Here is a 12,748-nt window from a genome sequence, read left to right as displayed (position 1 = left end):
CACATCCTACCTCCTGATGCAATGCGTCACAATACATCTCAAAAGGTCAGCCAGTATCAGGAAGGATTAACACTGGAGAGGATGTCAACCTCTGCTTCAACTTATTAAAACTTCATTCACAATCCTCTATTCAAATGAAGGGTTGACCTTAGCAGGTTAATAACGCTAAAGGTGAGGCAATCTTTGTGAATCCCTTTATAAACCTCCGATAGTAATCCGCCAAGCCCACAAAGCTATGAATTTCAGTGGCTATTTTTGGTCTTTCCCATTTCAATACTGACTCTATCTTTGAAGGGTCAACTGCAATCCCTTCAACTGAGATCACATGACCAAGAAATTTTACCTCTTCTAACCAAAATTTACACTTGGATAATTTGGCATACAATTGTTTTTCTCTCGAAATCTCCAAAATAATCCTCAAATGTTTAGCATGTTCATCTCTTAAACTAGAATAAATAAGGATATCATCAATAAACACTACTATAAATCGATCCAGAAAAGGCTTAAAGATCTAATTTATGTAGTCCATAAATATTGCTAGGGCATTAGTAACTCTAAAAGGCATCACCACATATTCATAATGCCTATACCGAGTACAAAAAGTTGTCTTTGATATGTCATTATCCTTAACTCGAATTTGATGATATCCAGACTTTAAATCAATTTTGGTGAATACCTTAGCACCTTTCAGCTGGTCCATCAAATTATCAATCCACGACAATGGATATTTATTCTTAATGGTTAACTTGTTCAGTCAATAATAATCTACACAAAATCTAAAACTTTCGTCTTTCTTTTTCACTAGAAGGACCAATGCTCCCCAAGGTGACACACTCGGCCTGATCATCTTTTTTTGTAGTAAATCCTCAATTTGGCCTTTCAACTCCATCAGCTCTCTTGGCGCCATCCAATAAGGTGTTATAGATACTGACTTAGCTCCAGGTACTAAATTTATGCCAAACTCGATCTCCCTGGGCGGAGGTAATTCAGGAACATCATCAGGAAAGATTTCAGGAAATCTTGCACAACTGGTATCAATTGAAGTTCCTATTCCCGCTCTACACTCATAACAACTAAAAGAACAAAGCATGAAGCTCCTTTGTCAAGAGCTGCCTTTACTTGGCATATAGGAATCATTTTTAGAAAATCTTGCTACTCAGGAAAAATTAAACATCACTGGGCATAATTGATTAAAACATGATTAGCAGTTAGCCAATCCATGTCTAGGATTATATCCAGGTCTGACATAGGGATACTAATAAGATTAAGCCTATACTCCCGTCCCTCAACTACTATAGGCATCCAATACAAACTATTGAAGTTGTTATCGAATTCAAAATGGGTGTGGCCACCACCAAATTACATCTCAAATCACTTACAGGCAATCCTAAGTTTTTCACTTAGACATCTGCAATAAAGGAGTGAGTGGCTTTAGAATCAAAAAGCACGGAAAGAGATGTATCTGGCACAACTCTTGTCCCCTGAATAAGATTTGTAGCTTGAGCAACTTTTGTCCAAGAGGTAGTAAACACACAGGCCTCAGCTATAGGTCTAGTCATTTGTGGAGCCTTGACTGTTTAGGTCTCATAGCATATAAGGCGCTAGCTGTGGACGATGCTGCTCCACTTCGGGAAACAAGACAATCTTTGGCAATAGCTTTAGCTGTCAGCACGAAAAACAAACCATAGTGTCAGCCTGCTGGCATTGATTCTGATAGTGTGGTCCTCCACACCTAAAGCATCTAACAGTAGTAGGGGTTAGGATCCTAAAAGATGGTACACTTGCTCCCCTAGGCTGAAACAGTTCCCACTAGTCTAGGAGCTAAAGACGTCACTCCCTTAGATTGGGAAGGTTGAAACTACTGCTGGCAATATGGTCTGCTATAAGGGTCATTCCTAATACCTTTATTTCCTCCATAACTATTGGCTTGTCTGCTAAACTAAGCTTTCCCCACTCCACCAACATTCTCTAAATTGAAGCTCCTAATGATGGTGGCTTGATCCACCAAATCGGCGAACTCTGTGATTCTCAGCGGAATCAAAGTCTTTTTTATATCAGTTCTCACCCCATCAGAGAACCTTTGACATCTCCACTTCTCAGAAGTTGGATGCGAATAAAATCGATAAAGCCACTCAAATTGAATGACATATTCATACACAGATGAGTTCCCTTGCACCAAAGTCAGGAACTCTCTTTCTTTCGCAGCACGGACGTGAGGTGGAAAGAATTTCCTAAGAAGTTATTCTTAAATACCTCCCATATAATGGCCTCACCGCGAGCCTCTAACATAGTACGGGCTCCCTACCACCACATCTCTGCATCTTCCACTAGTGGCATAAACAACATTTTTATCCTCAGCACACCCCATAGTAATAAATATTTTCTCAATCTCTCGAATCCAGACCTCAATTGCATCTGGTCCATCAATTCCAGTGAATTGAGGGAGTTCACTCTTCCTAAATTCAAATAGCCCCTGATACTCAGGTGGCAGTATTGTTGTAGAAGTAGTAGTTGCTTCTACCTAAGCTACAGCGACTACTTGACTTGCAACTTGTTGTTGTTGGACCACATCTAGACTCTACGTCACGATGGCTGCCATGGCCTCCATAGTGTGAGTCATCTGGTTCACATTAGGTGGAGGATATGAAGCAGGTCTCATAGGTGGTCTTGTCATCTTAACATAAAACAAAACTAACTTAGAATTTTTATAGCAAATCACATCTCAATTTAACTATTCAACCACCCAGCTAATCTACTTCAATAAACACCTTTGCAACAAAATTACTATATCACATATCAACACAGCATATGCACAAGCTCAACACATAACAACGTATGAAAGTAGACTTATTACACATTTCAACTTATCCAGTGCAATATCATGTTACCATTTACAATTTAATGCAGACAACAAAACATAACTTCTTTAACAATTTCTCACAGCTCAGCTTAGCGACATCTTACTCAGCCACCCAACCCGCCTACAGCTCACCCAAGTCTCATATGTCAAAATTTCTTACATCTATCATGTTGGAGAACATAGGTGATCAAACTTGTTCTCCCTGCTCATAGTATACAACTGAAACCTAATAATTTCACCCCATAGGTTTACTTAGACCATTGCTCTGATACCACTAAAATGTCACGACCCCTTTTTATAAAGAATCAATGACATTTAACATTACCTTTCTTAATTCACTTAATCATTTATTAGATATTACATGTACGAGTCCAAGAATATAAATTTATCGCAAATTGAAATTTGACATTTACATTAATAAAATAACAAAGCTTCTTGGTATTTTCAGGTAACACCAAACTTTACAAAAGAAAATTTATATATATTTACAACATAATGATTCAGTGAGGATTTCAAAATACAAGGGTTCAAAATGTAGTTACATTCCTTGGCAAATTAATAACTCAACAGTCTAGACTTAATGCTTAAAAATCTAGTCCAACAAAATGATTAACACCCTGATCTTCCAAAAAGCTAACTCTAATGTCTCTCAGCTAAACCTTTCAGCTTGAGAAGTGGATGCATTCTCTGTAACTTCTGCTCACGTACCATCATACGATTATTGCAGCACACACATACTAACACAACAAAATACAAGGACGAGCTTATAAAATTGACAACCTTAATAATGAATTATGAATGAATATAGATAAAATTAATTAAACAGCTCATAACAATCAACACACAACATTACACAGTTTCAATAAAATAATGCAGCATGTCCAGCTCATTCCCAACCCATCTAATGCAAATGTAGTGATTCAATTTCCATCTGATTTCACAACCTAAGTAATCTAGAGGAACTGTTTTTCAGTCTGGAAGTGATCTAATCCGGTATCTGAATCCAGACACAGCACAACTCAAAATCCTAATAAGCTCTAAAATGATTATGATGCAACACAGTGAGATTAACATATTACATCACATCAAATTTTATTTCAGCTTCAGCGATACAGCAAGATATATAGTTTCATCCAACTTTAACAACTCAGCTATATATATATATATATATATATATATATATATATATATATATATATATATATATTCACAGCAAAACCCAACATTTCAATACACAACACACAATGAAACTAAACAGCTTAAAATATTAATTCAATATTTCAGCATATATTTGTACTTTTGACTCATATATCACAACATTCTAGCATGTTATATAGATCACAGCATTACAGCACATTATATTTCATCACGACTTTCTAAACACTCATCAAATAATAGAGAAATATACTTGACTATACAGGCTCTGGGTCCTAGGGTAAGATTAATTCATACAACTCATTATTCTCAGCTAAAATGATATGTTTTATATAAACATCTTGGTCTCTACTAAATAAACTAGATCAAATCAGGTAAGCTTCCCTTACCTGGAATGAGTTTCCTTTAGATAAACTCCTAGTAAGTCCTGAAGGGATAGATCAAGCGTCTGGGTATAGAATATGGTTCAAACAGCTCAGATATACTCAGAATGATATGGTATAAGTAACTTGAGAAAAAGAGAGAAGAAACAAAGTAAAGACTAAAACTAAACTCCAAGAACTCATCTAGATCTCGATGAGATAGAGGATCTCGCTTTGATCGAGAAGGAATTCAGCTTAGAGAAAATTTTCTCTAAGAAGAAGAAGTGAGAAAACAGAGAGGAAATAAGAAAGAAAAGTTATCTAGTGAGAAAATAAAGTTTCTAGGCACTGAGGCCCCTTAAATACCCCTCCAGTCCGTGCGCGCTTGCTTGAGCAAGATCTGTTTCTTTCCTGGGCAAGCTCATTCTCGCAAGGGAAAAAAAAATTACACGTTGGAACCTCTCAGATTTCTGCTATTTTTGCTTAAGCGAGAAACACCTCGCTTGAGCAATCTGCATCTCGCCTGGGTGTGCAGCATTCTCGCCTAGGCAAGATTGGATCAAGAGTGTTACCCCTTTATCCTGTGACTCCTCGCTTTAGCGAGGTCGCTCTTGCCTGAACGAGATCCCTTCTCGCCTGGGCGAGGGAACAGTTGGGTTGATCTTATTTGCTCTCGCTTGAGTGAGAACACTTCAGAATGCCTAATTCTGCACGACGACTTCTAGTCTCGCTTAAGCGAGACACCCTGCACCCAGAACTCTTAATCTCTCTCTTAAATGAGATTATATTGGTTCTCGATCACATTCCCTAGTTTATCACATGTACAACATACTTAACTACTAATTTCTAACTCGTTTTGCACATCACACCTGATAACATGACAATACAGCATTTGAGAATATAATGCTCATTACTCAGCAGTCATACAACTTTTACATTCATATTCCAATATATAAATAATCCATACACTTAAGCATACAAAGCACAATTCAATTGGAATAATGAGTACACATAAGTACATCGATATGACAAAATGGACATTATTTTATAATGAGGAAGGGTGTTGTTGTGGACACGTCACCACAAATCTTTCAAAAGTAGTTAATAGGATTTTGAAAGGTGTTAGAAACTCACTCATAATTGCACTAATAAAAGTCACATGCTAGAACCAAAGCTATTCTTATCCCTTATTTTTAGCCAAAGGCCATCATGGTCTGACTTTAGGAGAGGAATGTGAATAAGGAAATCTCTAACTAAACACTAAGGTTTATTCACAATAGAGCTGAAATTAGTCAAGAGTTTCTAGCATGTAGCTCTCAGCCTCTCTTGTGGACTAACATATATAGAAGATATGACTTAATCCCTTTTACCCATATTAATATTAAGGTAAATATTTTTTTTTTCCTATTGTACTAACTTCAACTTTACTGGAATTCCAACATTACCATACTCCCTCAAAAAATCCTATGGCATCCACTTTATTTGAGTCATCTAGATTTATTTTACTAATCACTATGCCAACCTTACTTGAGTTGATTCTAGGTTAAAAAAGAGTAATAAAGTCCTATTTATAAATTGTAATTAGATTGTTTATCAATATATGAAAAGTCTTATTTCTAGCCTCCTACAATTTAAAAAAAAAATAGTTCATATGATCAGTGTTTGTAGCATTCTTAAAATGCTAATACATGTCTATGTTACCATCCACCGATAAAGCATTATCAGAATTATTAGGATTTATTTATTTTTTATTTATTTAGATCCATTGATAAGGGTATATCAAGTTGCTTATCAATGGGGATATGTTTCAGAGAATCCTAGTCCTTCCATAAGATAACAGAATTAAGGCCTATCAATTCTTGAATGAAATACCCTACTTTAGGATTATTTTGTATCATGTTTTGACATATTTTCATTAAAAGAAAAGTATCTTGACTTTCCTAGTTGTCAAAATTCTTAAGGTTGTCATGTTCAAACCAAGGCATAACTATAGCTTCATAATATTGGTAAGTGTTTTTCACACTATCCCCTTACTAAATTTAGGTGCAACTCTAGTTTTGGCAGATCTTTTGACAAAGTCGCTAGTCTTGGAGCCACTGTATACTTTAGAAAGCAACCTATGACTCACAAGGTTCTTAGGTAATAAATCATTATTATTAAGGGAATTAGGTTTTTTGATATTTGCAGACTTTAGAACTTGGCTCAAGTCTTACGCAGAGTCTATACACAAAATAATTATTTATTTAATTACTTTTTCCATGATCAATCTATAATTGTCATTATTCATTATTAGTTTAAAAAAAATACTACAAATAAGTTATTAACAAAGTGTAAAAAAAATAATTTTTTTATTTTATTATTACCATAACATAATAAATTAGAATTTTTATAAAAAAAATTATAACTTTAATTTTGCTTAGTTTAATATTTTTTTGTATATTTTAACAACTAATTAGAAATATTCTCTGGTGTAATCTTATATAGACAATAATTATTAGAAGTAATAATTTTTATTACATGAAAGTGTATAATTAAATAATAAAATATCTTCATACAGTATATTTGAATTAAATTTTTAGTTTTTATTAAACAAAACTATTAATCAAGATCATTAAAGATTCACTTAACATCAATATAATTATCTTAAAATCATATTTGACATAAAAAAATATTTAATAAAAATATGCATAATAATTTAAACAATCAAAACCATAAAGCTAGAAAAAACATACCTAGTTTGTGCACGACTTATTGACTAAGAAAGTGATTGGGCTTTTCCACGTAAAAATGAAAATATGGAACCAATAGAAAACTGCCGTGTTGGACGAGCAAAAGCCCCATTGCAAATGGTAATGGTAGACTTGGATTTTAGAGTCGTGTTGTGGGGCCATTTACCATACTAGCCCTCTCCACGTCGAAGCAAACAGACCAAGCCAATAAAATCATGCCATGTAGCATTAACAAGGTCTCCAACCGTTGGATCATCCACGCTGGCAAAATGGAGGTCCTTCTATGGAGGGACTCCCCGTAATAAACACCACCACAACCCAAAACTGAGGCATATATAAATAGATCAACAAGTGGAATTGCCAATCCAATCTAAACTAAACTGATCTGTTCAGTGGTGGAAGCTACTAGAAACTCTATAGGCACTGCGATGAGGAAGTGGACGGTCGCTTCCGTTCTCCTTCTACTCTGTCTCCTCTCTCTCTTTGCAGATCAAGGTATTGTATGAGGTTTCACTCTTCACTCTCACCATTACTTCTTCAGAGCTTCATTGCTAGATGTAGTTATTCGAATTTGTTTGTTAGGTCGAAAGTTTCAGGCGAATGCCGAGGGAAATTCCGAAGAGCTTGTAGATCCACCTAAGGTGGAGGACAAGATCGGTGCTGTTCCTAATGGCCTTTCTACGGATTCAGATGTGGCCAAGAGGTGTTTGTTTTTATTTTTTTTCTATTTTTTTTGTTTTGTTCTCTTGATTTTGGTGTATGAACGTTTTTATTGTGATTGAAAGGGAGGCCGAGTCGATCTCAAAGAGATCGCTTCGGAGCAACGCGGAGAAGTTTGAGTTCCAAGCGGAAGTGTCAAGGCTTATGGATATTATCATCAACTCTCTCTACAGTAACAAAGACATCTTCCTGAGAGAGTTGATTTCTAATGCTTCTGACGTAAGCTCGTTTTCTTTTACCTGAGTGCTCGTTGGCATTTGGAAAACCATTTGAATTTTGTATTTGAATGTTAATGTCACGTTATGTGTATATTATAGGCTTTGGACAAGATTAGGTTCCTCTCCCTCACGGATAAGGAGGTTTTGGGTGAAGTTGATAACACCAAGCTTGAAATCCAGGTCAGTACTGCTGAATGATTAACTAAGCAAGCATCTATTGTGATTATTATCATGATGATGGTCTAAGCAATGCTGGTGTTAAATTGGTGTATTCATGGATTATGTTACTGCAATACTGCTGCAGATTAAGTTAGACAAGGAAAAGAAAGTTCTGTCAATTCGGGATAGAGGTATTGGTATGACGAAGGAGGATTTAATTAAGAATTTGGGGACCATTGCGAAATCTGGAACTTCAGGTATATTATTATGTTATGGCCTTCGCTGAAATGATTTCAACTTGTAACTTGGTGTGAAGGATGGTGCTAATTGGAGATATGCATCTGTTCTCAGCATTTGTTGAGAAAATGCAGACAAGTGGAGATCTTAATCTGATTGGGCAGTTTGGAGTTGGTTTCTACTCTGTGTATCTTGTGGCTGACTATGTTGAAGTCATTAGCAAGCATAATGATGATAAGCAGTAAGTGTCTTAGAGTTGATTAATGACATAGTGATCAGTTTATGCTGAAGGTATTGTTTGTTTGTTGACTTTTAACCTAGCTGTCTGATTTGAAAATTATTTGGTTTTCAGGTATGTATGGGAATCAAAAGCTGATGGAGCATTTGCAATTTCTGAAGATACCTGGAATGAACCACTTGGACGTGGAACTGAGATTAGATTACACCTCAAAGAAGAGGCTGGGGAGTATTTGGAGGAGTCTAAACTGAAGGTATGCACCAAACTACTACCTTCATTATTACGATTATAAGTTGTTTGAGTTTAAAATTTCTTGTGTTCTTGTTTACTGTACATATGTTTACACTGAGGGGTAATTTACTTTAATCTACATGACAGCAATATAGTGTGCATATCAAGCTGGTGATACTGGCTTTGTTTGTTACTCATGCTAAAAGATATTGGTGTTCTCCCAAGTGCAAAGTTTGCTTTCTCTTGTAGGTTTCTTAACTTTATGGTGTGATTTTGACAAGTGATTACACATTCTATTGATTTTCACTGGGGAAATATTCAATTTCGAGTAGGGTGTAGGTTTGTTATGGAGTGTTGCACTTGGATTTTTCATTTATAATTTGTTAAATTGACTTTTCACAACTAAAAGTAAATATTTAGATTGGATAACAACTTGGCAGCACAAGTCTCAGTATGCTTTTTTATAGTTATAAAAGGAGAAAGAAAAATGACAAATCATTGTTTTTTCGATGATAACTATTCTCAAATATAAAATAAGTCAATCTCTTGCTGATGACTATTATTTTTCACAGGAATTGGTCAAGAGATACTCTGAATTTATTAACTTCCCTATCTATATTTGGGCAAGCAAAGAGGTTGATGTGGAGGTTCCAGCTGATGAAGATGATTCCAGTGATGAAGAGGACTCAAGTATGTACAATTTAAGAGTTCTGTTGGATCTTTCCATTTCTATCCTCTGTTTTGAGATACTATTTCGGTGTTTTTTCGTTCTTGTATTCTATGGTAAATGCTATTTATGCTGTCTTGTTGCTTTCCTTAATTTGTTCCTTGAACAGATGAAAGCACTAAGGAGGAAAATGAAGAAGAAGATACTGATAAAAGTGATGATGAAGAGAAAAAACCCAAGACAAAGACGGTGAAGGAAACAACTTATGAATGGGAACTTTTAAATGATGTGAAAGCTATATGGTTGAGGAATCCAAAGGAGGTTACTGATGAAGAGTACACGAAATTCTACCACTCTCTTGCCAAGGTAATATTGCCATGTTCATTACTTATGTGATACTTTTTAAGGGAATTATAGCGAAATTCACTTTCCCTAGTTGTTAATATTCGTAAAGTTGTGGTTTATGTTTTGTGCAGGACTTCAGTGATGAGAAACCTTTAGCATGGAGTCACTTTACTGCCGAAGGTGATGTTGAGTTCAAGGCAGTCCTGTTTGTGCCACATAAGGCACCTCATGATTTATATGAGAGTTATTATAACTCCAACAAATCCAACCTGAAGTTGTATGTTAGACGAGTGTTCATCTCGGATGAATTTGACGAACTGTTACCAAAGTATCTAAACTTTTTGAAGGTAACCATGGGTGTGCTTTGTTATTGCTGATCGGTATATTTTTTGAGGATCAGAATAATTTTCCTTAATAAATGTTACATTTGACATTGGGAACAGGGCCTTGTTGATTCTGACACGTTGCCACTTAATGTATCTCGAGAAATGCTTCAACAACATAATAGTCTAAAGACAATCAAGAAGAAACTTATTAGGAAAGCCCTTGACATGATCCGTAGGATTGCTGATGAAGATCCTGATGAGGTGGCGGACAAAGAAAAGAAAGGTATGGGTCATAATTATGGGTTTCATCAGTCAGAATCCCTATTATTTTAATCTGCTATGAGCTAAGGTTGACCAAAGCTTGTGTATCAGTTCTATTATTTAGTTGTGTATCACACAATCATATTGTTTGTTCTGTTATTTTTTATTGGTGGGTGGTTTGGCTTTTCCATTCTTTTCAAATGTAAGCCAATGGTTTCTTGAATTCCGTTCATTAACTTTGTACTTCTGCCGATCTTAAATCTTGATGTAGAAGAGACATCCTCTGACAATGATGAGAAGAGAGGCCAATATGCTAAGTTCTGGAATGAGTTTGGTAAGTCCATTAAACTAGGTATCATTGAGGATGCCACTAACAGAAATCGCTTGGCAAAACTGCTCAGATTTGAGAGGTATATTTCTTCTCCTTGTAATTTTGTTTTCCCACTATCATTAGTTAAGCATCTAGCTAACACTTGAAACTCTTGCAGCACCAAGTCTGAGGGTAAATTGACGTCTCTTGATCAGTACATATCTAGAATGAAATCGGGGCAGAAGGATATCTTTTACATTACTGGAACCAGCAAAGAACAACTGGAAAAATCTCCATTCCTTGAGCGGCTTAAGAAGAAAAATTATGAGGTACAATTAAAATTGCTTCATTTCCTCAAATTGTATTTGTTTGTCTAGTAGGAACTTTTTTTTATCTCCTGCAAGAAGGAATGATGATTTGATGTCTTTCAATGCGCTACAGGTTATTTTCTTCACAGATCCTGTTGATGAATACTTGATGCAATACCTAATGGATTATGAAGATAAGAAGTTCCAAAATGTGTCAAAGGAGGGTCTGAAACTTGGGAAGGATGCAAAAGACAAGGAATTGAAGGAATCCTTTAAGGATCTTACTAAGTGGTGGAAAAACGCCCTTTCCAATGACAATGTTGATGATGTGAAGATATCTAACCGATTGGATAACACTCCTTGTGTAGTGGTGACTTCAAAATATGGTTGGAGCGCTAACATGGAGAGAATCATGCAGTCTCAAACTTTGTCAGATGCTAGCAAGCAAGCATACATGCGTGGCAAGAGGGTTCTTGAGATCAATCCTAGGCACCCTATAATCAAGGAGCTCCGAGAGAGAGTAGTAAAGAATCCTGAGGTACATTTTATATTTGAACTTTCCTGTTGCTTAATTTACTCTGTGGCCTCTTTTCCCTTAAAACAATTAGGAGTTTGTTAAAACAATTGGCTTATCGCTTACTTTTCAGGATGAGAGTGTGAAACACACAGCTCAACTGATGTACCAGACTGCACTCTTCGAAAGTGGCTTCTTGCTTAACGACCCCAAGGATTTTGCTTCCCGTATTTATGATTCTGTGAAGTCTAGCTTAGACATCAGTCCTGAAGCAACAGTTGAAGAGGAAGATGAAACCGAAGTAGAGGCTGAAAGTGATGCAAAAGAAGATGCATCTACTTCAACGCCTGAAGATGATGCGGCAAATGATGATACTGATGTCAAGGACGAGTTGTAGGTTTGCATCACATCCACTTTTTGCTGACGCTGCTGTTGGTTGTCGTTGTTTCCTGGTGTAGCTTTGAGATAGAATGTAAAACCCTCTCTAGCATGAGTTTTGATTCCATAAGTTGTTAAAAGAGCACATTAGTCTTTACTGTAATCATCCTATCCGTTGGAATTTTGCCGTACCACATCAATCTTAATTTGTTTAAGAAAATCTACTTGTCTTTGCGGCAATACAGCGGCCCTTTATTTACAATTATCAGCCTTCAATTTAAATTAGGTCAGATGAATGGAAAAAATGTGTAGCAGAAATGATGAATGAGTTCAGTATAGGTTTATATCAACGTACAACAGTCCACAAAATAGTATAATTTAAAACTGGCCGCTTCTTAAGTAGTTTTATTGATAACATGCTATTTTTTCCAGGTTAAATAGAGGTAAAATAAGTCTTGAATATCAGCCAAAGCTTTTACCAGAGGTAGCATTGTTATCTATTTATTGTTATCTTAAGATAAACACATTCCATTGAATTGGCTTATTTTTCTCACCGATTCCATCGAAGTAGGTTTCCCTAATATTTTAGAGGAACGAAGGCTTTATTATAATAATCACCATCTGCAGTCCTCGTTCATGTTGAATTTGAGGCAGTAGATTCTTAAGGCATGAGATTCCTCTCAAATTAAATGTATTTAAATACATGCAACTTTTTGTCATTTTTATTTAA

At 35.8% G+C, this 12,748-nt stretch overlaps 2 protein-coding genes across 4 annotated transcripts; one reads left to right on the top strand and one right to left on the bottom strand.

Moving 5' to 3' along the window:
- Positions 1-1,939: 1,939 nt before the first annotated feature.
- On the bottom strand, positions 1,940-2,674 carry LOC113874202. The gene is made up of 3 exons (XM_027512426.1): positions 2,583-2,674; positions 2,274-2,456; positions 1,940-2,231 (listed from the first exon to the last, which is right to left on the bottom strand). Exons 1-3 carry the CDS (start codon positions 2,672-2,674, stop codon positions 1,940-1,942), a joined length of 567 nt encoding a protein of 188 aa, XP_027368227.1.
- A 4,794-nt stretch (positions 2,675-7,468) lies between these two features.
- LOC113874218 (endoplasmin homolog) lies at positions 7,469-12,446 on the top strand. 3 transcript variants are annotated; one of them, XM_027512444.1, is made up of 15 exons: positions 7,469-7,601; positions 7,689-7,809; positions 7,892-8,045; positions 8,144-8,224; positions 8,349-8,460; positions 8,555-8,681; positions 8,793-8,931; positions 9,482-9,599; positions 9,746-9,942; positions 10,053-10,268; positions 10,365-10,530; positions 10,780-10,918; positions 10,997-11,147; positions 11,260-11,664; positions 11,774-12,446. In XM_027512444.1, the coding sequence occupies exons 1-15, from the start codon at positions 7,535-7,537 to the stop codon at positions 12,035-12,037; spliced, it is 2,457 nt and encodes an 818-aa protein (XP_027368245.1). In that variant the 5' UTR covers positions 7,469-7,534; the 3' UTR covers positions 12,038-12,446. The 3 variants fall into 3 exon arrangements, with proteins under 3 accessions (XP_027368245.1, XP_027368247.1, XP_027368246.1); XM_027512445.1 differs by having other exon boundaries at positions 7,481-7,601; positions 9,482-9,603; positions 9,753-9,942; ... (1 more) ...; positions 10,783-10,918; positions 11,774-12,275; XM_027512446.1 differs by lacking the exons at positions 7,892-8,045; positions 8,349-8,460; positions 8,555-8,681 and having other exon boundaries at positions 11,774-12,312.
- Positions 12,447-12,748: the final 302 nt, after the last annotated feature.

Source organism: Abrus precatorius, unplaced genomic scaffold (assembly GCF_003935025.1).
Source record: "Abrus precatorius isolate BTA unplaced genomic scaffold, Abrus_2018 Scaffold8, whole genome shotgun sequence".
Taxonomy (NCBI): domain Eukaryota; kingdom Viridiplantae; phylum Streptophyta; class Magnoliopsida; order Fabales; family Fabaceae; genus Abrus; species Abrus precatorius.
This window is presented reverse-complemented; position numbering and strand designations above follow the sequence as displayed.